General features: G+C 34.4%; 2 protein-coding genes across 8 annotated transcripts in view; both read right to left on the bottom strand.

Moving 5' to 3' along the window:
• The window catches only part of LOC105388446 (CUGBP Elav-like family member 1), a 262,076-nt gene extending 239,794 nt beyond the window's left edge, over positions 1-22,282 (bottom strand). For 2 of the 7 annotated variants that reach the window (XM_048624510.1, XM_048624511.1), the window contains exons 1-2: positions 21,956-22,282; positions 5,886-5,922 (exon numbers count right to left, since the gene is read on the bottom strand). Coding sequence is in view for 5 of the 7 variants with exons in the window: in XM_038119470.2 (XP_037975398.2) it covers positions 5,886-5,922; positions 8,397-8,423 (64 nt within the window). In the remaining 2 variants the exon portion in view is untranslated. Of the gene's footprint in view, positions 1-5,885; positions 5,923-8,396; positions 8,621-21,955 lie in introns of those variants that run through there. The other 5 variants (XM_048624508.1, XM_038119469.2, XM_038119470.2 and 2 more) reach the window with 4 other exon arrangements.
• On the bottom strand, positions 16,024-17,148 carry LOC125489237. The gene has a single exon (XM_048624438.1). The coding sequence runs from the start codon at positions 17,146-17,148 to the stop codon at positions 16,024-16,026; it is 1,125 nt and encodes a 374-aa protein (XP_048480395.1).
• Positions 22,283-22,910: the final 628 nt, after the last annotated feature.

The raw sequence follows: 22,910 nt of genomic DNA, 5'->3' as shown, positions 1-22,910 counted from the left end.
GAAGTAAAAGAATTATCACTTCAAAACTCAAGTCTAGCTAATGAACTAGATGCACTAAGAAAAAAATATGAATTGGTTAAAAAACTTACAAAGTATTCGACTCCAAAGAAGCATAAACAGAAGACCTCTACTCCCAGTAAATCCTCGAACATTAATGCCAAAAATGCAAATACCTCAGTAGAGAGAATGCCTACGAATCTGGTGAAAGACAGTAAAAATCACACACCGACCACTCCTATACCATGCACATCAAAATGTGTTGCTCCGGAGACAAAAACTTCACCTTACGCTCACAATACCATGACTATGACTTTACCAAAAATATTACAGGAAAAGAGAATTAAAACAACACAGAGCGAAGCCATCTCTTCAAATAAACCATATAAAATACATATCTTAGGTGATGAAAGTGTACGGGGATTAGCTAGCTTAATGTTGAAAGCTCGGCAGTACAAATGGAATGATCTTTATCAGATATCATCTACTGTGATCGCATTTGCCAATACTAAGCAAATAATAGGCTCTTCCAAAACTACGCTTAGCTCTCTAAGTACGCAGGATATCATCATACTGTCAACTGGAAATCATGATGTAAATAAGCATGTATTTTTGACTGAGTTGCAAGAAACTTTAATTAGATTTAAGAACAATGATATATTTCTATTATGTGTTGATGAAAACCAAAGCAAAATGTCCCATACTCTAAACAAGATATTATACTCATTGGAGAAACAGTTTGTAAATTGTACTGTTATAAATACAAACGATTTGAAAACTATGTATAAACTACCAACATTATTGGATAAAATATGTTTCAAATTAAATATAGAGATTGATGCCCAAAAATACCAAACAGAGTTTGTAAAAAAATTGCCACAACATATTCAACGTATCAATAAAGAACAAAAGAGATATGCTAAGGGTACCATACCATATTTCTTTAATTTACAAAATTCAAAAAACAAGGTGCAACAAGTTTTGAATAAAGAACAGAAATATGCTAAAGGAACTATTCCCTATCTCTTTAGTTTGCAACATACAAAAAATAAACAGGTTATATCTACAGAATGTAACAAAAATTCAAAGTTTTTTCGTGTATAACTCTAAACGAATAATGCATCAGAATATAAATGGCTTATTATCGAAATCTGATCTACTTACTGTTGTATTGAGCGAACTCCTCGATAAGGGCATCCGTACTGATATATTATGTATTACAGAACATAAAATGACCGACAATACTGCAACATTTCTAAACGTAAACAATTTCAAACTAGCGGCTTACTATTGCAGACAAAATAGTTATGGTGGATCATGCATTCTCTTGTCACAAACCCATAAGTACAAGGAAATAATATGTATTAAGGATCTGAACATCCCGAATATATTTGAATGTTGTGGTGTTAATCTAATAGACCACAATATTGATATTATATGTATTTATAGACCTCCCAAATATGACTCGAAAACCATTGACCTTTTTTATATTACATTACATAAACTTTTGACATCACTATGCTACAAAGCTTCAAATAAACTGATTATATGTGGAGACTTTAACATAGACCGAATGAAAAAAACTAAATTGAGTACCGATTTTGAACAGTTACTACATAGCTACAACTTGAAACTCTCTATTAATGAACCAACTAGACTAAGCAGCGGTACATGTTTGGATAATTTCATCCATAACATTAGAGGCTCGAAAGCTAGTGTGATAGAGCTGGCTCTATCAGACCATACAGCTCAATTGTTTGAATGTCCAGTAGAAAAAACATGTAGCCTTGATCATTGGTTTGTGGAACGACAGGATTATTCTACGGAAAATTTAAATTGTTTTAAAGATTGTCTTTCTAAATTAACTTTCAGGGAAGTGTACGATCAAACTGAGGCTAACCAAGCCTTTGATTTATTTTATGATACCTTTAAATTGTACTATGATCTTTATTTTCCTTTTGTGAAAATAAAAATATCCTCAAAATGTCGACCGAAGTGGATATCTAAAGGTATAAAACTATGTTCAAAGAAAAAACGTAAAAAATTATGGGAATATAGAAAAAATCCAAGTGAAAAAAATAAACAAGAACTTAAAAATTATAGCAAACGTCTTAAACGTGTAGTTCTTCAAACGCAAAAGGCACAAAATAACTATTACATAAAAAATTCTGATAATAAATGTAAAGCGACATGGAAGACCATTAAAAAAACGAAATGTCAATTTCCTAGTGAGGACATTACACAAATAAAAATTGGAAATCGACTTATTCAGAATCCACAAAAAATAGCACAAGAGTTCAATGATTTTTTTACAAACTAAGCAGATAGACTTTCATCGCTTTCTCAACATACGAAAAATACTGATGCAATCAATAATCATATAGAAAGTAATGAAAAGTCTGTTTTTCTTGGCCCAACAACGCCGGATAGTATTTACAAAATTATACGTAACCTAAAAGATACTAATAGTACAGGCTATGATCGCATATGTACAAAAGTATTAAAATATGTAGCCTGTTCTATAAGTCCAATTCTTTCCTACATCATAAATTTATGTATAGAACAAGGTATATTTCCGACAGCTCTTAAAAGAACTGTAATAATACCAATCTTTAAAAAACTAAGCAGAGAAAATATGGAATACTATCGCCCAGTAGCCCTTATACCCATTATCTCTAAAATATTTGAAAGAGTCATCTATAATAACATTTATAATTTCTTTGAAAAGAATGGCATTTTTGCAACAGAACAAGCAGGATTCCGTAAAAATAAAAATATTAACTCCACAATATATGATTTTTTACTAAAAGTCTATACTAGTGTTGACAAAAGGCAATTGGTTAGTGCAATGTACATGGATCTTACAAAGGCTTTCGACCTTGTTGATCATAACATACTTGCAAAGAAGCTGTATGCGTATGGTATAAGAGGTAATGTACTCAATCTCTTAAAATCGTATCTTGAGCATAGAGAACAAATCACAAAAATTAAAAAAATTGATCCTGTTACTAAAACAAGCACGGATTATATTTCAGAAACAGCAGTAGTCAAATATGGGGTACCCCAGGGTAGTGTTTTAGGGCCACTGCTCTTTCTAATATATATTAATGACTTTCCTAAAGCAACAAGCCATCCTGTAGTACTATTTGCAGATGACAGCACAGTAATATTTAGGGGTATTGATAAAAATAAACACGAGAATGACATTCAAGATAATTTAAATAGTATAATTAATTGGTTATCACTGAATAATTTCATTATAAATATCGAAAAATCCAAAATTATGACATTTACTTCAATATATAATAAAAATGAACCCACTGACATAAATGTGACATATCAAAATAATTCCTTATGTAATGTGAAAAGTCATAAATTTCTAGGATTAGTAATTGACTCTCATTTGACATGGAAACATCAGATTAACGCTGTATGTACTAAATTAAACAAGTTTGCCTTTGCACTTTATATGCTCTCAAAAAAATCAAACCAGGAAACAGTACTAACTGCATATCATGCTTACGTTGTATCCACACTAAGATATGGGATTATATTTTGGGGCAACTCAACAGACAAAGAGAGTGCATTTAAAGCTCAAAAAAGATGTGTCCGAGCAATTTTTAGACTAAAGCAAACTGATACATGCAAACCACATTTCAAAAAACTTAAATTGATGACATTACCAAGCTTATATATTTATGAAGTTGCAGTATTCGTCAAATCGAATTTAAATAGATTTACAACGTTAAAGAGTAGAAGGCACGAACATAAACTATGTGCGTTCTCGAGGAGGACAGCTCTCTTCGATAATAGTATATTTGGAATGTCAACAAAAATCTTTAACCACTTACCGCAAGATATAAGAGAGACGAATAATATGATACAGTTTAAAAATCAATTAAAAAAACTTCTTGTAGAAAAGACATATTATAATGTACGTGAATTTTTTGCTGACAATTTGTAATATAATATATTATGACTAGCTTTGTATTTTGTAATTTTATTATTAATGGTATGCATGCACCAAATACTCATGTAATAATATTTGTACGCCCCCAAAGGGCAGGATGTAGCTGTACTTATAATTTGTAATAACTTGCCATTTACCTACATTCATGCAAATAAAAAATATTCTATTCTATTCTATTCTCGAGCAAAACGGGCACGGCCGTACCATCTTTTCTAGAATCGATTCGCGGCAGTTTCGCACCTATATCTTCGATGTGGATAAAGCTAGTTTAGGTTTTCGGCGAAAAATAGTAGGCATTATAAGAAGCTTAATTTCGAAATTACATGCCAATTGAATTGATAGTTTTATAGTTTAGGAGTTACGGTCGATCAAAGTTACTCCATTTTGTCACTCACTGACTCACTGACCAACTGACAAAAAGTTATGAGATCTCATAGAAGCCAAGTCCTATTCAAATTATTTTGTAGTTATAAATCGACATTTAGTAATTTTATCATTAGTTTTCTTTATATTACAATTATAGTGTTTATCATGATGGTCACTACCGACTTACCGACTACACATGCTCTAATACAGTAATTAAGAATACTAATGTTTACATATGCGGTTTTGCGTAACCTAAAATGCCGTTTTATTTGTTTCATTGCCAAGGCACTGTAATTATAATATAAAGAAAACTATTGATAAAATTACTAAATGTTGATTTATAACTACAAAATAATTTGAATAAACTTGGCTTCTATGAGATATCATAACTTTTTACGGTGGAAAGACTGCATCGAGAGACTTGGCTTTTTTTTACATTTAATGTTTTTGGTGGAATAGCTTTCTTAGTTTTTTTTTATATAAATAATTATACGTGTACACAATCCATGTATAAATTACGATTATAAAATACGAAAACGATTAATAAACGCTTTGTAATATTTCGATTAAACCAGATTCTGGATCATTACATATCTATCTTTGCTTCTGCGAAAACAGAATTTGGAGCATATTATTATTTATCCAAACTTGGATAGCACTTCGCATCGGTGACAAATTGTTCAGGTGAGAGAAGCTTTTATTGCTTTAAACGGGTTAAAAACTACCTACGATCTACTTGAAGTTAAGAAAAGCTTAATGCTTCTTCTTCTTTTGTGCATAGAGTCAGAACTCATGAAAGATATTTCATACGAAAATATACCTAGTTAATTGATGATTAGCTATGCAAATTTAAAATCTCGAAAGAAAATAATGTAAAACTTATTTGATCTCATGACGACCGAATGGCGTAGTGGTTAGTGACCCTGACCACTGAGCCGATGGTCCCGGGTTCGATTCCCGGCTGGGGCAGATATTTGTTTAAACACAGACATTTGTTCTCGGGTCTTGGAGGTGCCCGTAAAATGGCAATAGGCCCGCCCCCTATTACATTGGGACTAACATAACACTCTGGCGAAAAATGGGTGCAGCAATGTACCTCTGCCTACCCCGCATTAGTAGGTACATAGCGGGTTGCAAAAATTATCTAGTAGTCTGTCATTTAAGACAGAAATATCATTAAGTTCACTATCGTACTAATAACGGAATTAAACTAACGTATTGAATTTCAAAAGTCAGTAGGGGCGGCAAAATATTAATGGCCTACGGGCGGCAAATTTGTAAATCCGCCACTGCGCCTGTTTTATATAGTGACAAGGGTTTATCTGGGTCCAGGCAGGATACTCAAGTCTCGCCAACTTGCAACTGTTTCAAAGTTCCCAGCATTTATGCATCTTTGAGATGATATTTGCAAAAAGTGTTGTGGTTTTGGGGAATTACATAATATTGTAGCTTGTTGTTAGTAAATTAAACTAGTGTTGTCGGTTGGCATCGTAGGGCCGCACTGGAGGATATAGTATATGAACAACGGGGCTACAAATACAAGCGTACTCACCTAAATGTGCCAGGGTGTTATTGACGTTCACGGGGATCTGAAACACGATAGAAAATATTGAAATGAATGTACACATACAGCACACACTTAGCCTTATTTTTTGAGATTGTAAGGATTTGTTTAATATAATATGGTTTGAAATGGGTCTTTCTCTTCAAAATAGGTATCCTAGAACTGGAAAATTACAGGATAAAGAACATAGAATTTGAACTTTTCTCTAATTCGATCCGAGATAATAACACAAAGGATAATTTCAGCTGATTTCGCTGAATTTCGATTATAAACCTGCGTCGGTATTGATAGGCTTCAGCGTTTTTTTACAGTGCTGCAGTATTTTTTGTTAGGAAACCTCGTAGTCGGGTATTGAAAGAGTTGTGTCTTGTTAGATAGTCTTCAAACTAAATGTACCTTCGCACTATTTTGCAGGTCAGCCAAAACTCATGTTTTATTATATTAAATTAATGGATCCAAGACAACTCAGCAATTACTGACAAATTTAGAGGTCGCTTATTCTTTCTATGGATATATTTCAGAAAAGCTATGAAACTGAAAGATGGGCACTGGTACCCAGCGTTCTACGTGTATACGGCTTGGGGGTCAGTCTATATGACGATTTTTTTATTTCGAAGCGCTGCTACGAGAGCCACAACTCTATCTCGTTGTATTAAACGAGCCGATTGCACAACAACTCTCGTTCGTTCGTTCCTCCAGAGGTAGAAAAGAAATCTCGTTTTAAGACACTAAAACCACAACCAAGCTTCGTGTTAAAATCGCGAATATCAAACGCTTGTGTCAGCGTTTCAATTCTCGCTCTCTAAATGGAAAATCGTTGCCACGCCGACCGGTGGATTCGTCATTTTGATGTACACGCACATTTTATCATTCCAAAAGGAAACGTTTGTAATTGGGGAGTAAGACGGTTGAGTGACAACTTTAGGGTGATTTCAAGTGATTTAAATTTCAAAAGGATTTAATTATTTCCTGCCGCGTCTAGAAGAAGCTGTCGAGCAGCTTAGGGTTCATCATTATAAGCATTGGAATCATTAATAATTCACCTAAATTGTGCCCGCACTTCATTATAAACTTAAACAATAAATTATTATAACCGGATACTACGGCAATAATTATATGTGGGAATAATCATATTTCTCGCCAAAAGAGGTTTTAGCAAGGCGAATGTCGCTCTAAATTTCAACTACTCGTACATACAACTTTATCGCTTAAACCATAACTTGCAATGAGCCATTACTCAGACTCGGGCGTCTGTATTTCTGTATTCTCGTCTAAAACTTACAAAGCTTGACTGAATAATAAGCCGATTAGCCGCGCGTCTGCCTGTTTCCTCGATACCTCTTCTATTAACAACTACTTCCACCCCCTCCCCCTACCCTCTCCCCTACTCCTACTACACATTAGTGGGATGTAAACTAGAGAGAGATACAAAGTGTGCACTCATTATCTCTTGAGTAGTATCAACGAGGGGAGGATGGGGAAATCACGGCTGGCAAAGAAGTCGAAAGTACGGTTAGAAGCTAAATTTGTGATCTGTGAATTTAAAATGACTTTAATAGTTTTGGTTATATCTATATTGTAATTGTTAATAATAATAAGTAGGTATAAAAAATACTACATGAATGTTTTTCCTCTGCTTTCAGCACTACTTAGCATAATATTGCATGTGCATATAGGCAGAGGCATTCCTAATAATAATGATAATAATAATTATAATTATCGTTGTTTCTGCTTAATTATAATAACTTTTTATGGTACCTACATATTGTATTTACTTGAACTTTACAATGGGACACTAAACTAGACTATAACACCCTCAAAAGTCGCCTACTCTAATTAATGAATTTACGTAGTGAGTTCTGGGTACCGAACCAACTCTCGCAACTTATTATTATACTGGTATTCGTAAAGTTATAACGTAAAGTGCGAGCACTTACCGAGATTGTTCCCGAACGTCACATGTAAGCAACTTGTGACAGACTGATAGCGCAGCAGTAATTAAATTTAATGAGACGATATAAGTGACGTTTCCCCCCGGTTTCCTCTAACGGAAAACTGCCAGATGTTTGAAAAGAGAAATAATTTAAATTAGAAAATCAGTGTAATCAGTGTAATCTTTTGGGAAGTTAATGCTCGAACGCGTTTCGGTGCAGTTTTTAAAATAATCTTCTTCAAGTGGATGCTGCTGGCTGGAAGCCGATTAGTAACGATCCCGATGAAGCTTATTATACGATTTTACATTAATTTTAAATTAAAACATTATTTTAACAAGGTAATGGATAGGTTGATATTTTCCTTTATTTATGCTTAACGAATTGTACGCGCGCCTTGTAACAGTTCACACAGACAAAATGGTTCGGGGCCACGCACTAAGGTTCTCGGAGAAAGATCTTTGAGGGAGATCCACAAAATAATGAATAGACAATGAGAATAAAATGATTAACTACTTATGGTGAAGGTGGATGCTGCGAAAGTGTCGCGACAGTAAAGTGAACGTACCTCCCCATAATACATTTGGTCCGACATGGAAAGGTTGGACTTGGACGGATCCACTCACGAAACCATTAAAAGAATTAAGACACCGATAATAAATGATACTAAAACACGGAAATTTTGTACAAAATCAAATACGACTCAAAAAATACTACATATAAAAATAAAACACACAACACAAAATATTAACTAAAATTTTAGTCACATTGCTTGGCCATTTGCATATCCACTGACAACTAATATTTTTTTAAGTTTTATGATTGATTTTTATGAAGTGCGTTTGTCAGTGACGGCCAGTTTTGTATAAATTATTATGTTCTGAGAATAATAATCAATAATCAATCAAATTATCCCGATGAAAGTATTTTCTTATTATCAATTCACAAGCCACGTTCGGTTTGTGGAGGAGGTCAAAAGTTTTTATATCAAAGCCAAATCCGGTTTCATTATTATTGAAGATCCATACCGTACCCTGATTGCAACGCAAATTGTTCATGAATAAATAATACGGCATACAAGAACTTTTAAGGCGAAGACATATTTTGCTTCGGCTCTTCTTGAGAGACTGACTTCTTCATTTTATAAAAACTGAGCGATTATTTTCTTTAGCTATGTATATCTTTTACAATACTGTTTGCAACATTAAAGTACATTTAAGAGCGAATTAGAATATTGCCGACTAAAAATCTTTAATATTGGGTTCAAATTTTAAATTAAATGTTTAAAAAATTGGTGTCGGCATTTATTTTGTTTTAAATATAGTTAAATGGAATTGAACCGATATAAATTAATATACTGTATGAATTATACCAATTGTGATTTATTGTGATGTAATTTTAATTAATTAATTAATTTATTGATTTATTGTGATCTAATTTTAATTTTTAATTATATTATTTTATTTTTAATTTGATTGACATTGCATGTACTATGGATCTTGTTATCTGAAAATAAATGTATTATTATTATTATTATATTGTGTGGGTAGAACTTATTCATTGCTTGCGAGTGAGAGATTTTCAGACTCTTTTCTGTTTAAAACTTAAGTGGCGGGACAGCTAGCTGCCACGTTTTTTTTCACGTATAATGGCCCACATCAGACGCTCAATTCTAAAATGTTCGCACCGCGATACATTATACCTAGTCTGTTTCTAAGTCTACTTAATTATGAATTTTAGAAATAATTTAGGAAACACGTTGGATGAAGAACCTAATGACAGTACATCTCGTCGCATTTTCGTCCTCATTCTGGAGCGAGCCAGACCAGAAATGGGTGTAGGCTCCCGACAAATTGTACACTCACGAGCAATGAAAAAGTTACACTTACCCAGATTTTCTAAAACATTTCATAAAAAGATATTTACATTATAGCTGTTCCCGCGAGCTTCGCTTCGCCTTAAAAAGTTTTCCCGTGGGAATTCCGGGATAAAAAGTAGCCTATGTTCTTTCCCAGTGTCTATACCATATGTATACCAAATTTCATTCAAATCCGTTCAGTAGTTTTGGCGTGAAAGAGTAACAGACAGACAGACAGTCAGACAGACAGACAAAGTTACTTTCGCATTTATAATATTAGTTAGGATTAGTTGGTAATATCTAATGCAGTGTTAAATGAACTTAAATATCGCAGACGGCGTCATTAAGGTAGCCTTTTTCGTTTAGGGGTAATATTATGGTGTTTTTATCACTGGAACTTTTTCATTGCGAGTGCAGTAAGAGTAAAATGTTACCTGCTTACTTATATTATATAATAAACAGCATGGAAAAATAACCATACGTAAGAGTCTAGCTGATGAAAGTTTCATCTTAAGCATCTGTTGTTATTATTATTATTATTTAATTCTTTATTGCACAAATATATAATAAATGCACAAAAGGTGGGCTTAATGCTAAGAGCATTTTCTACCAGCCAACCTACTTCTTCGCCTTAAGAACCGAACTTTGTTAAATCTGTCTTCATGATTTTAATACAGTTCCTTCAGATATTGATACGAAAAAATATATTTTGTAGCTTCGAAATTGAGGGGAATACCGAGCACGATTGTAATTTCTGCTCGAAGTCGGATCCCGGTGGATTACGCGTCGGGAATCGTAATAAAAAATTGCGTGTTTATTAAATTAATTGTTTGTTTACGTGATAAATCTTTTGATTTGATGTTACGATTCCCAGTTTAGTAGGTTTTTGAATAATAATTAATGTTAGGCCTTTTAATAGAATAGAATAGAATAGAATACTACTTTATTGACTTAAAAATAATTTACATAAATAACAATTTACAATATAACGCAATAGGCGGCCTTATCGCTAAAAGCGATCTCTTCCAGGCAACCTTTGGGGGGAGGAGAGACTTAAACTATAAATGAGGAAGGTGTACAAAGTGTAGTAAACATTCATGTTTAATAATAAATACTTAAATACATACATACATAATGTAATCAAAGTTATATAGATTTATATAATATAGGTAGGTACTATTGCAAGATGGAGGAAAGATAATGTTCTTTTACCTGTTTTTTGAAACCTATAGCTGTCTTCGCAAAACGGATATTTACAGGTAATGCATTCCACAGTCTTATAGCTGTCACAGTAAATGAGTTACTGTAAAACTCAGTAGTATGCGATGGGAAATCTAATAAACGCATTTGTGAGGATCTCATTGGTCTGTTGTCGGGATGGTTTTTAAAAATGAAACGCTCTTTGAGGTACGTTTTAATAGTGTATAGTAATAAAAATGGTTTCAAAAACTTTCCATTTCACTTAGCAATGTTTACTTACTGATACTGAGGTCTTAGTTACACTAGCTTGAAAGCGATATAAAAGAAATTAACAGTAATAATATATTACCACCATAAACCCAGTACATAAAAAAGTGATGAAAATCGGACATACCTACAGATGGATTGCGAACCTCCTCCTTTTCAAAGTCCGTCAAAAATAGATGGCCGGGGACTTTTTCTTTCGTTACAGTAAGTAGTGGTAGTAAATGCTACATTATCTTTACGTACATTAATAGGCGATGTAAATAGGCCTGCATTATTTCTGTCTATAAAAACATTCTAATGCACGTGATTTATGATACTATAATCTTAGCGAGATAAATATCATAGCGATGTCATTTCTAGTAACAGTGCAGTGGGTGAAATCGTCGCGCCGCTACAGTTAGGTAAACTTAAACAAGACCCTTGTAAACAACATAAGGAAATATTAAAAAAAATTGTTACAAATACAATAATAAATATAGAAAAATAAAAAATTAAACATTTCTAGTAACTTACAAGCGTCCACGATCGAGCCACGATCGATATCGTAAGTGTTGGACGTATCGGACCAATCGATTTTTCATAAATGTAATACTTATGAAGAAACGGCGTCGGCAATGCCGATGAATGATGTGAATGAGGATAATAACTTTTAGAATCGGCTGAAAAATATCATTGAACATCGCTGAAAAATATCATTGAACATCAGAAAACACGAATGGCGCCGCTGCCCAGCTCTACATCACGATAATGTCGTTTCCTACTGGTCAATATGCCTTTTGTATCTGCCCTGGTTACTTGGTAACAGTGGTGGCTCATCAACAATTGAATGTCCACGATCGATGGCCGCCATCTTGGATACAGGCGACCAGTTCTGAGCTCAATAAGGAATGTCAATAAACGATTTATGGTATTTTCGTGTTCTTAGCTTTACTTATAATGTCTGAAGAGGGTTACATTAAAATATACATATATTAGTAGGTTGGTGCTTACATGTTTTGCTGCTAAGAAATGTATTGGTGCAAAAATTTGCTTAACCATTTCATTATTAAAGTGATTATTGAGTCTAATAATCTAGAACGGTACCTAGGTATGTACAATTGTACAGTAACAGTTCTGATTTAATAGCTTTGATAAAAATGAAATGCCAAGATTGTTAATATACGGATTAGTTGAATAATGTAGGTATATCAGTAATGTGGTTCTCGCACTACTCCTCATCACGCTGCGTGTTGCGTGAATTGCATGAACGCACGGAGATGTGTTTTCTGTGTGTTGGACTGTGCGTACATTCTCTACAAATGAGAGTACTTACTACTACTTACAAGGTGGGTGAGAACCGCCTTAAGCATAAACACAAGTCCAGAACGTTCTTGCCCTATTTTGAAGAAGCTTTTGTCTAGCAGTGCACGATCATGGGTGACACATTTATCAACTTTGCGGAACATAAAATTGTTGTAAAATTTATTTATTAGGGGTGTCGGCAATTTCATGAGTCAGTGTGCTAATAAAAATACTATATCTAATATAATAATAGATGTTGGCACCTACAACGACAGCAGAGGAATCAATGCGGCAGTGGCGCCCCCAATGGTGGTTCGTGGAACTACTTGCAGCGACAAACGCAAACGTCAACTGAACTTTTCCTAAATCTCTTTTTTTTTTTAAAAACTTCGCTTTATAATCTTAAACTTATTATAAACACGTATGACATAATTATTACATTACAATAGAATAAAAAAACCGGCCAAGTGCGAGTCGGGCTCGCGCACAAAGGGTTCCGTAGTAAGCACAATAACTTAACCAAAATTACAGTTAAATCAACCTATCTCAAAAACTATAAGAGATACTTTGATCAAACCAAAAATCGTTGAAAGAGTTAATTAGCATGCATCACCTCTATTTTTTTTAGAATTTTATACCCCGTAGTTATAAAAATAGAGGGGGGGGGACATACTTTTTACGACTTTGAGAGCTGATATCTCAAAAACCGTTCACTTTAAGAAAAATGTTTTTTAGAAAACTTTATATCATTTTAAAAGACCTTTCCATTGATACCCCACACGGGTATGTACATCGAAAAAAAAAATTTCATCCCTCAGTTACATGTATGGGGGGCCCCACCCCCAATTCTTTTTTTTACTATTTAGTGTCATATTTTTGTAGCGGTTCATACAACACATATTCCCATCAAATTTCATCACTGTAGTACTTATAGTTTCCGAGTAAATCGGCTGTGACAGACGGACAGACGGACAGACGGACAGACGGACATGACGAAACTATAAGGGTTCCGTTTTTGCCATTTTGGCTACGGAACCCTAAAAATGAAATCGAGGAACAGCACAGGTATTCTATTTTTTTCATTACATATTCTTTAAAAAAAACTACGTAGGTATCATTTGTTTTATTATTCTTAATTTCAATAATAAGATCTCACAATTCGAAGCCAAGAATCGACCGAAACGTGTAATGAAGGAGATCGATAAAAACATCGTATACAACGTCTTTTATCGTGAAAAAGTTCACTTTGAGAGAGAGAGAGCTGCCAAAACACAAAATGAACCTGACCTACAAAATTAAACATTCTTGTGAATTTTCAGCGTATAAATAGATGAGAAATGTGCATCTCGGATGATAAATAGACACTTTTGGCCCACCATAGCTTAGGAAAAACCCAGTTTCGCCGCATTGCATTAAATGTACCTACATAACATTGATTATAACGGTTATACATAACGTTGCATTAAAATTTTACGTACCGATTACATGTCAGCTCTCTGACATTGTAAAGTCAGAGTAACCCTCCAGAGTAGTCAGCGACTGACAGTTGATAGAACTGCCTCATATACAGTGCCACAAACTTATCTGTTCCGGTGAAAGCGAACTAAATTGATCCATATCTCATTACTTACTAATGAATTGTATATTTTAAAACATTAGATGGGTTTATTAACACCGCAAGAGCGAATTAACCCGCCAGTGCTCGCGTCAAATTTCGTGACACAAACAGTCGCATGTGGGTCTTTTAGACCCGAAAGTAAATTGATCTATTTTCTCGAAAAAAAAAGAAAATTTAGATATTATTGTACATCAAACGTAAGGTTAGTAATAAATCTATATTCAAATCAAAATTATTTATGAATTTATGGATAAAAAAATATGTTTTGACAGTTTCAAAAGTACTATGCTTCATGTTCTTATTTATCTACATAGGAACATAAATTATAGCTTATTTTTATTAATTTTATATTTATCAATAAAAAAGACTTAGTTTTATCTAAAATAATAACCATTCTCCTCAGTAACAAAAAAATAATTAACTTTTTATATAAAAAAATAATCAACAATCAGCCTTCAAAGTTAACATAAATTTACATACAAAATTACTTCTTCCTTGTATTGATTAAGTATATAATTAGGTATTTTCTTCGGTATTTTCACATATTCGGATTACAATTAATGCATAAAAATGCAGTGTGATCTCTACAAAGATCGTCTAAAAGGTTACGTTACATTTCTGAAAAGAAAAAATAATAAAATAAAAAAAATATCAAAAAAATTATACTGACACAAAGCGTCGCTCATGGGTCGAAAAGACCCATACTCACTTTGAATGTCCATCCTGTCCAAGTGCCGCGGGCAATCTGGTCGGGGTGGGGAGTGCGGCTAGCCTATATGGTAACTTAAAGGTACTAGGCACGCCAATCAGTAATATCAAATATTTTAAAAGTTATCGAGGTATAAATAGAGTGCTGGGTCTTTTCGACCCACGCGCGACTATCCGCGGGTTAACAATACGAGCAAACTTAAAATCTTATAGAATTAAGAAATATTAGAGATTTATTTAAAGCTGTCACCGGAACAGATAAGTTTGTGGCACTATACTTATAAGGTACGGCTAAAAGAGATTTGGTAAATCTACCGCAGCGTAGTAAATTGGAACACGCCAGTTGAGTAGGTAGTTCAGTTATTATATGCAATTTCTATCTGGTATACTCGGGAAGACTTACTCCAGGCCAACCATGCAGAATGCTATCAAAGTTGCTTCTTTTTGGTCTGATGAAAATTCGCATGTTTACTGCCACGAAAGAAGAAGAAGATCTGGTATAATATTTATTATCTAAGTATCTTATAAAAATTCTTGGAAATTGTGTTCCAAGTACATATATACATAGTACCCTACTAATACTAAAACTTAAACAATCAACTTGAGAATTAAAACAAAACAATTTAATGTATGACTGTATGTACTTATAATAAAACTTTGAAGCAACAGTTAGTTGATAATGCCATCAAATGATTTCAGCATTTCGATTAAAAAACTATTCGAATAGCGTACATTTTCTAAATAAGTAGCTCTGCTTTATATACTGAAATTGACATTGGGTATCGAGCTTCGGTTATAATTAATGTTGATGGTAATATTGAGCGTAAAACGGCTTTCATAGCCAATGATACTGTAGAGTTACATACATAAACTCTTAATTAATACAAAAATATTAAGTGAATGCAAATAGGTAGTTAATAGAAATTGCTAAAAAGACGGTCGTAAGGGTTTTATATTATAGGGACACAACTCAAATATCAGGTAATAAATGTTTTTGTGATTCAAGTTCTAGTAGGTATTCATATTCATATTCATTTATTCAGTTTAATACATCGTCATAAATATCATTATTATTAATAATAATATAATGAAGTAGGTACATTACTTAAATTAGGCATGTCACAAATCATATAAAAATAATGTCATATAAAGCATATAAATAAAGTAAACAAGAATACAATGTCACTTAAAAAAAATAAAATAATATTAATATAAAAACAATATCAGAACATATGCGTAGCATAATATTTACGAGTATTAACATTAAAATTTATCATTAAGATAATCGTCTACTGAGTAGTATGCTTTCTTGCTCAAATATTTTTTTAGCTTACAATTAAAACTAAAGTAGCTTTGCGACTCCCGTATGTCATCCGGGATTTTATTGTAAATTTTAGGACCCATTATATGCACGGTTTTCTCGGTTTTAGCAAGGCGGGCTGTGTTTAGGGTCAAGTCATTCTTCCGCCTATTCTGTAGCCTCGCAGTGGTGGAGAGGGGGGTGAAGTGGGCGAGGTTCTGGCGCACGTACTTGGCCACCTCCAGCACGTACAGGCAGGGCGCGGTGAGCACGCCCAGCTGCAGGAACAGCGCGCGCGCCGGCTCGTCCGGGGCCGCCCGCATCATGCGCCTCACCATCCTCTTCTGCAGGAGAAAAGGCCGTTCTCGATCAGCGGCCAGCCCCCACAGCTCTATACCATATGTTAAGGCACTCTGGAAGTAACCATAGTATGCCTTAAGTAGGTTTTCTCTCGAGAGTGTGGGGACGAGCCGTGAGATAGCGTAGAAGGCGCCATTGAGTTTTGCACAGACACTATCAATATGATAGTGCCATTGCAGCCCAGTGTCAAAATGGAACCCCACGAACTTGGCGCAGGTGTCGTACGGCACCGCAGTGTCCTGGACGATGACCGCAGGCAAATCAGCAGCGGAGCGATGCAACGAGAAGGACAGGAGATTAGTTTTGTCGATGTTGACCTGCATGCCGTTTATCGTGAACCAATTAATCAGCGCCTCCATTGTGTACACAACATTAGCTGCGAGAGATTGGTCGGTTTCACCAGCGACTATGGCGCAGATATCATCGGCGTACATAATAAACTCCGCCTTCTCAGTCACATGAGGGAGGTCGTTCATCATCACCAGGAAGAGGACGTTACCAACATTCGAGCCTTGTGGCACTGAGCGGTCTCCTATTTCACCTGGAGACGACTGTTCACCCCCCACAACTGTGATCTGCCTGCGCCCTGACAGGAACGATGACACTAGATCATACGATGATCCGCGAACCCCATAGTGCTCGAGCTTGGCGGTAATGAGCCGGTGGTCGATGTTATAGATGGTACTATTGTTGATTTTGTTGCCGTTTATTATAAAACTCCAAACCATTATACACTCACGGGCAATGAAAAAGTTCCATTGAGAAAATCACCACATTACTCCTAAACGGAAAAAAACTAACTTGATGACGCCTTCTGCTATATTTAAGTACATTTTAACGATGCATCAGAATATTACAAAGTAAAAAACCTAAATTTTTCCCTCAATTTCGTATTAAATTTAAAAAAATGGGAACATTTGGTGCTGAATTTTGTAAGTGCCCGTAAGTGTATGAGTAGTGTATTATGTTACATACATACTAAGCAATCTATATTTTACTTGGTTACCTTTCTTATTTAGTTAATATAACTCTTATGAGTATCAGTTTTATGACCTTAGGCGGGTAGCCGGTAGTGGTTGGATGACGAAGGCCGAGGACCGAGTGTTGTGGCGCTCCTTGGGAGAGGCCAGCATTGGATGATAATTGGCTGATGATGATGATGATGATGATGAGTATCAGTACCATTTACCCTATAGATGTTAGATAGCGCGTACGGATATAATAGTTGATCACTACATGAGTTTATTAATCGGCCCGTTGCCAAATGACGCGTGCTCATTTTCATTCATATTTCTTAACTATAAATATAATATATGTAATGAATAGTTAATATACATACAGTTTATTAATAAGTGTAGTATTTTTAGCCTGTTGACGGTTCATCACTTCGAAACTGTGCCGCGCTACACGAACACGACTTCTAAATGTCAGGTCAACAGAGTCTGGAAACTACAGGGTGTTAAAAAGTGGTATGGTTAGCTGAAAACGGGAGACTCAAAGGGTCATTTAAAAAAAAACTAAAAATACTTTTTTTTGAAGAACGGTAAAAAAACCGTTTCTAAAAAAAAAACACGTAAACAACAAACATTTCTATAGAGAAGCAGGGTGTATATAGTTCAGTAATATTCAGATCATAGACGTATTAAACTAACGTTAGTTATAGTAAAGTTTTTAACTTATTAGTAATTTAATGATTCGGATATTTTGAGATATTCATCGATAAGTGGACGGCAAGCAAATGAAGGCAGGAGGAGGAGGAACACAATAATTGTCAAATTATTGTCATGTGTAATCGTTGTTGTTATTAAAAAATGGTTGGTGTCATCATCGATGATCATCGATCGATCAATAAAAGTAATACTAATTTATTCATACATAATATTATAATTTGATAGTAGTCCATGCCTTATTACGTTTTAAAGCGTCTGTAAATATATTTATTACATATTGTATGGTATAATTCCCCCCGTTTACTTTGCCTCCTTAAAACATTATCGAAACACACAAATGCAATATACTTAATAACAGTCCTATTCGTTACCCCAAGTTCTCTAATAACCACTTTTCCAATAATAGCCATAAATGACTGTGAAACAGAACAGATGCTCGGATACAATCAATAACTTACTTGAAATATTGTCATTCAAACAAACTATTGTTTTAAGTGAATATTATTTTAAATTATGGATAGGTAGGTACGTTTTTATTTGTCTCCGTGTACTGACAGAGTTTAGAATTGTAACCAAATAGGAAATATTCTACTCAGGCAATAGACTAAACTAGATATTATGACTATGTACCCTCGCTTTTTACCTGCGACGCATAAAGTGTCATAAGTTTAACGTGTTTGTGTATTTTTGTATCTGTCTGTAGTAGTATTAGCGTAGCTCCGAAACGTCGTAACAATGAAACGATTCTAGATGTTCCGATAGTATTTATATAGATGTATTTTAAATATCAGGAATACAGTAGTCGAACAAGGCATCCATTGGTGCGCGTATTCAGTTTAGTTCTTCTATCTCCACACATGTATATTTCAGGTTCAGTTTCAGACCAGGGTAAGTATTTATGAGCTCTAGTACTTATATGTGTATGAGCTCGTATTTGAAAGCATATGTTTGTATGCTCATATAAGCATATGTATGTAGCTCAGATTGTACGCTTTTCGGTTTTTTGAGAAAGGTTTATTAAGAAACATTAATTTGACAGACTATTTGAAGCGGGTAATGTGGCTAGCGTGTAAACGCGTAAACGATCGTATTCAAGTCTGAAACCGGTCGTAGAATCAGTTTCCTACAGAACAAAGCAGAATCGCCCGGTGGGTTGCTAATTGTTTTGGAGTCAGTCCAAAATACTTAGCCCAATTGAACGGTTAAGACGAAACTGCATTTCACACTGTATAAATTGGTTATGGTAATTCGGAAATTAACACTGGCACATTGTGAGACGAACTTTAATTTGTTAGCTCCTAATGAGTTGATGTAACGTTATTTAGTACAGTTGAAGTAGTAGTATAGTTACTGTATACTGTATACCTAAATATTATTATTTAAGGACTAACATAGATAGTTAAGTTTATTAATTAACATCTCATTTTAAGTGAACAAATGTATATTATGTTCTTATGAGAATAAACGTTTAAACCTAAACCTAAACCTGATGTGTACCTAGGCACTGATGAATTATACTATTTTACTAGCAGATACTACTTTTACTTTACCTATATTAAACAATGATATGTTATTGTTTCTATTATAATACCTTTAGTAAAGTTTTTTACTTAGGTAGGTACTTACTTTCAACATTTTTACTTAGTAGTTAATATTCAAATCTTGTAACTATAAACAATTCCGCAGGAGCTGAAATTTGCGTTATGAAAGAAGAAATAATGTCTTACAGAAAACAGATCTTACATCTACTTGGTACCTAACTCTAATCGCTTTCAGTGATAAGGCCGCCTTTTTTGTACCTATGTGTTTGTATATAAGCTGTATAAACAATGTTCTTGTGTACAATTAAATAATATTCTATCTTTCTACCTACCCAATTGCAGTTAAACAAGTTTATTATGTTTTTTTTTCACAGGACTGAAGGATACCCGTGAATCATATTTTCTTTAAACAGGATAGTGTTCATAAAATGTATGCAAATCAGGACGAATGTACCAGTTTCCAAGCGAATGTCTCAATTATTTGTTTTGGCTAAGACGTGTAATAATATTACATACGAGCTGTTCCCGCGCGCTTCGCTTCGCCTTAAAAAGTTTTCCCGTGGGAATTCCGGGATAAAAAGTAGCCTATGTTTTTTCCCAGGGTCTATACCGTATGTATACCAAATTTCATTCAAATCCGTTCAGTAGTTTTGGCGTGAAAGAGTAACAGACAGACAGACAGACAGACAGACAGACACAGTTACTTTCGCATTTATAATATTAGTAAGGATTATGTTCCTAGATAACTTCCATAAAAAACATCTCCAATATTCTAAAATTGCACAAAAAGTTGTTCAGAATGAGATACTGAGTCACACCCCATTCAGCTCATACATATGACCGCTTTTGCAACAACCTGTACACCCGGTACATAATAGGTATAATATAATATAATATAATTATATACAATTAAGTTAAATATCTATATAAACTTCCTGAAAGAAAACCGTGAGCTTGAATCGCTTGATGAACTTTCAATTTGATACAAGCTCTCCGCGTCTTGATGCAAATATACCGAAATACTCTCATTTTCGAGGTCACGCCCACACTACCGCATTTTATTTTCATTTGTGCAGCCACAGGCGTCTTAATGCTGCAATTTAATCGTGATATATTTATTGCACATATATCTACTGAAGCTGTTCTTCAAATAAATTTACGTAGCCAGCCAGCAGTATACGTTATATAGGTTGGTAAAACAGCAGATGGTTACGCAAGCTGAAAGATTTTTAAGCAGCAATACCTACATACCCTAAATTAACAATGTACTTACAATATGGTATGTCACATACAGATAGGCAAAAAAACTATTCGTATTTTGTTAACTTTCAAACCGTATAAGTTCAAAACTTTACTGATGTCAATAATTATACCAATGAATAAACATACAAATCTTCTAACTGAAATCATTCAGAATATGAGCTCAGTGGTAGAAGTTTGGTGTTATTTGTGACGTTTCTTTTGCATGGTCACTCCATCTTGTAAGTATTGTTAATCTATAATGAGGATATAACATAATAATACTAGGTAGGTATAATACCTTTAAAATTGACCCCAGTATCGTCGACTTTTCATACTTTACTAGTTTTGCGCTCACTCTTCACAATTCGCAGCGCTACGCTGGGCAAACGGTTTGCCTACTGGGATCGCAGCCTCAATGACCTATCGAAGTGCAATTCTTTGATCAGGGGAGCGAGACAGCTATATAAAGGAGCGAGAGACCCACATGACCAAGAGCATTTATAAGCGCTGTGACCTGTGCCTTGCACCCGATAACACTGTAGGTCAGTTGTTCTCAAGGAGATATCATGCTGATTAAATACCTAGCTAAAAGCTAGACTAAATTTAATTGAAATAACAACGGAATCCTCAAATAATTACTCTGAAAATTAAATCTTAAATACCTAGATTCTGAGGTAGTCTTAGGTAAATGCAAGTTTTGCGATAAAAATATTGTAAAAAGCCTTCCTGAGTAAATGTGTCAGATAGGACTTACAGGATAAGTTAACTAATTACACTTCTTTATCATGATGCACGTAAAAATAAAATGAACTTCCGTAACTAGTGTATAGCTGATACTCAAAACACTTACTAAATGCAAAGTATTTATTGTACACCATTGACATTCATTGCTACATGACTTATAACTTTTCCTTGGCTTTCCCTGAAAATAGGTGGTCTTATCGCTAAGAACGGTCTCTTACAGGCACAAAAAATAAGAAATTAGAGCATTTGTATTTGCTGTTCAGTGTATATTCCTCTGTTGTTAATTGTAACCAATAAGTTTACTTTATTTAAGTAACCTTTATTATAATTTAACTTACCCACTAGTTAAAATCCCGCACAAAAACTGAACTCCATTCACCAAAAACACAAACACTAGAACACGCAAAATAAGCACACAACAAAATAAACAAACTTGCAAACTTTTTATCCACTTAGTAGCCGTACGAAATGAAATCACGCGAGGCCGACCGTTCGGTAATCAACGAAACTGGGATGAAACTTCTAAACCAACCACGTGTTGCACGAAAAACGTTTTCCGAACGTAGCACTACATGAAAAAAAAACTAGTAATACCCGCCGCGTAATTTCTACACGTAAGTTGACAGGAACCATGCAGCGCTGCCGTTACCCTACTAGTAACTGACAACTGACCACGTTATAGATACAATTTGCCTACACGTATATAGAGCAGTAATTTTATCGTATACACACGTAACGCACACACCGGCACTTTTCACTGAAATGCAAAGAAAGTGTTGAAAGTTCAATACGTTTCCACTTTGATCGGCGGTCTTGAGTCTTGATGTTCTATTTTTGAAATTTGCCAATCGTGACGTCGTCGCGTCATAGCGACTAATCGACTGAGATTAAAAACATCGGTTTCAATGTCAATTTGTTCTATCCAATGTTAAAGTGATTTAATAATGTGAATTTTCTAAAGCAATATAAAACTAAACTAATCATTATGTTTCGATAAGAAAATATTAAATATATACGACGCGATGTCCTGAGTCTAGTGTCCACCTCCTTTGGGATTACATCAAAGAAATTAATCTGCAGTAGGTACACAAATAATAAAAAATAAGATTTAATATACTTGCTAATCGAAAAACTTGTAAAAAAAACCTATTACACGACTCATGTAATTTTACATTACATTGTGGCGTGTAACGAAAACAAATGACTTAAATCAATACGTGTATTAATAATAAATGGGCGATGTCCGTTCTTCTGGCGTCGCGGTCGCGTCGCCGCGACGTTGCCGTCGTTACT

This window comes from Plutella xylostella, chromosome 12 (assembly GCF_932276165.1).
Source record: "Plutella xylostella chromosome 12, ilPluXylo3.1, whole genome shotgun sequence".
Lineage (NCBI taxonomy): Eukaryota > Metazoa > Arthropoda > Insecta > Lepidoptera > Plutellidae > Plutella > Plutella xylostella.
Note: the sequence above shows the minus strand (reverse complement) of the source record. Positions and strands in the feature narration are given on the sequence as shown.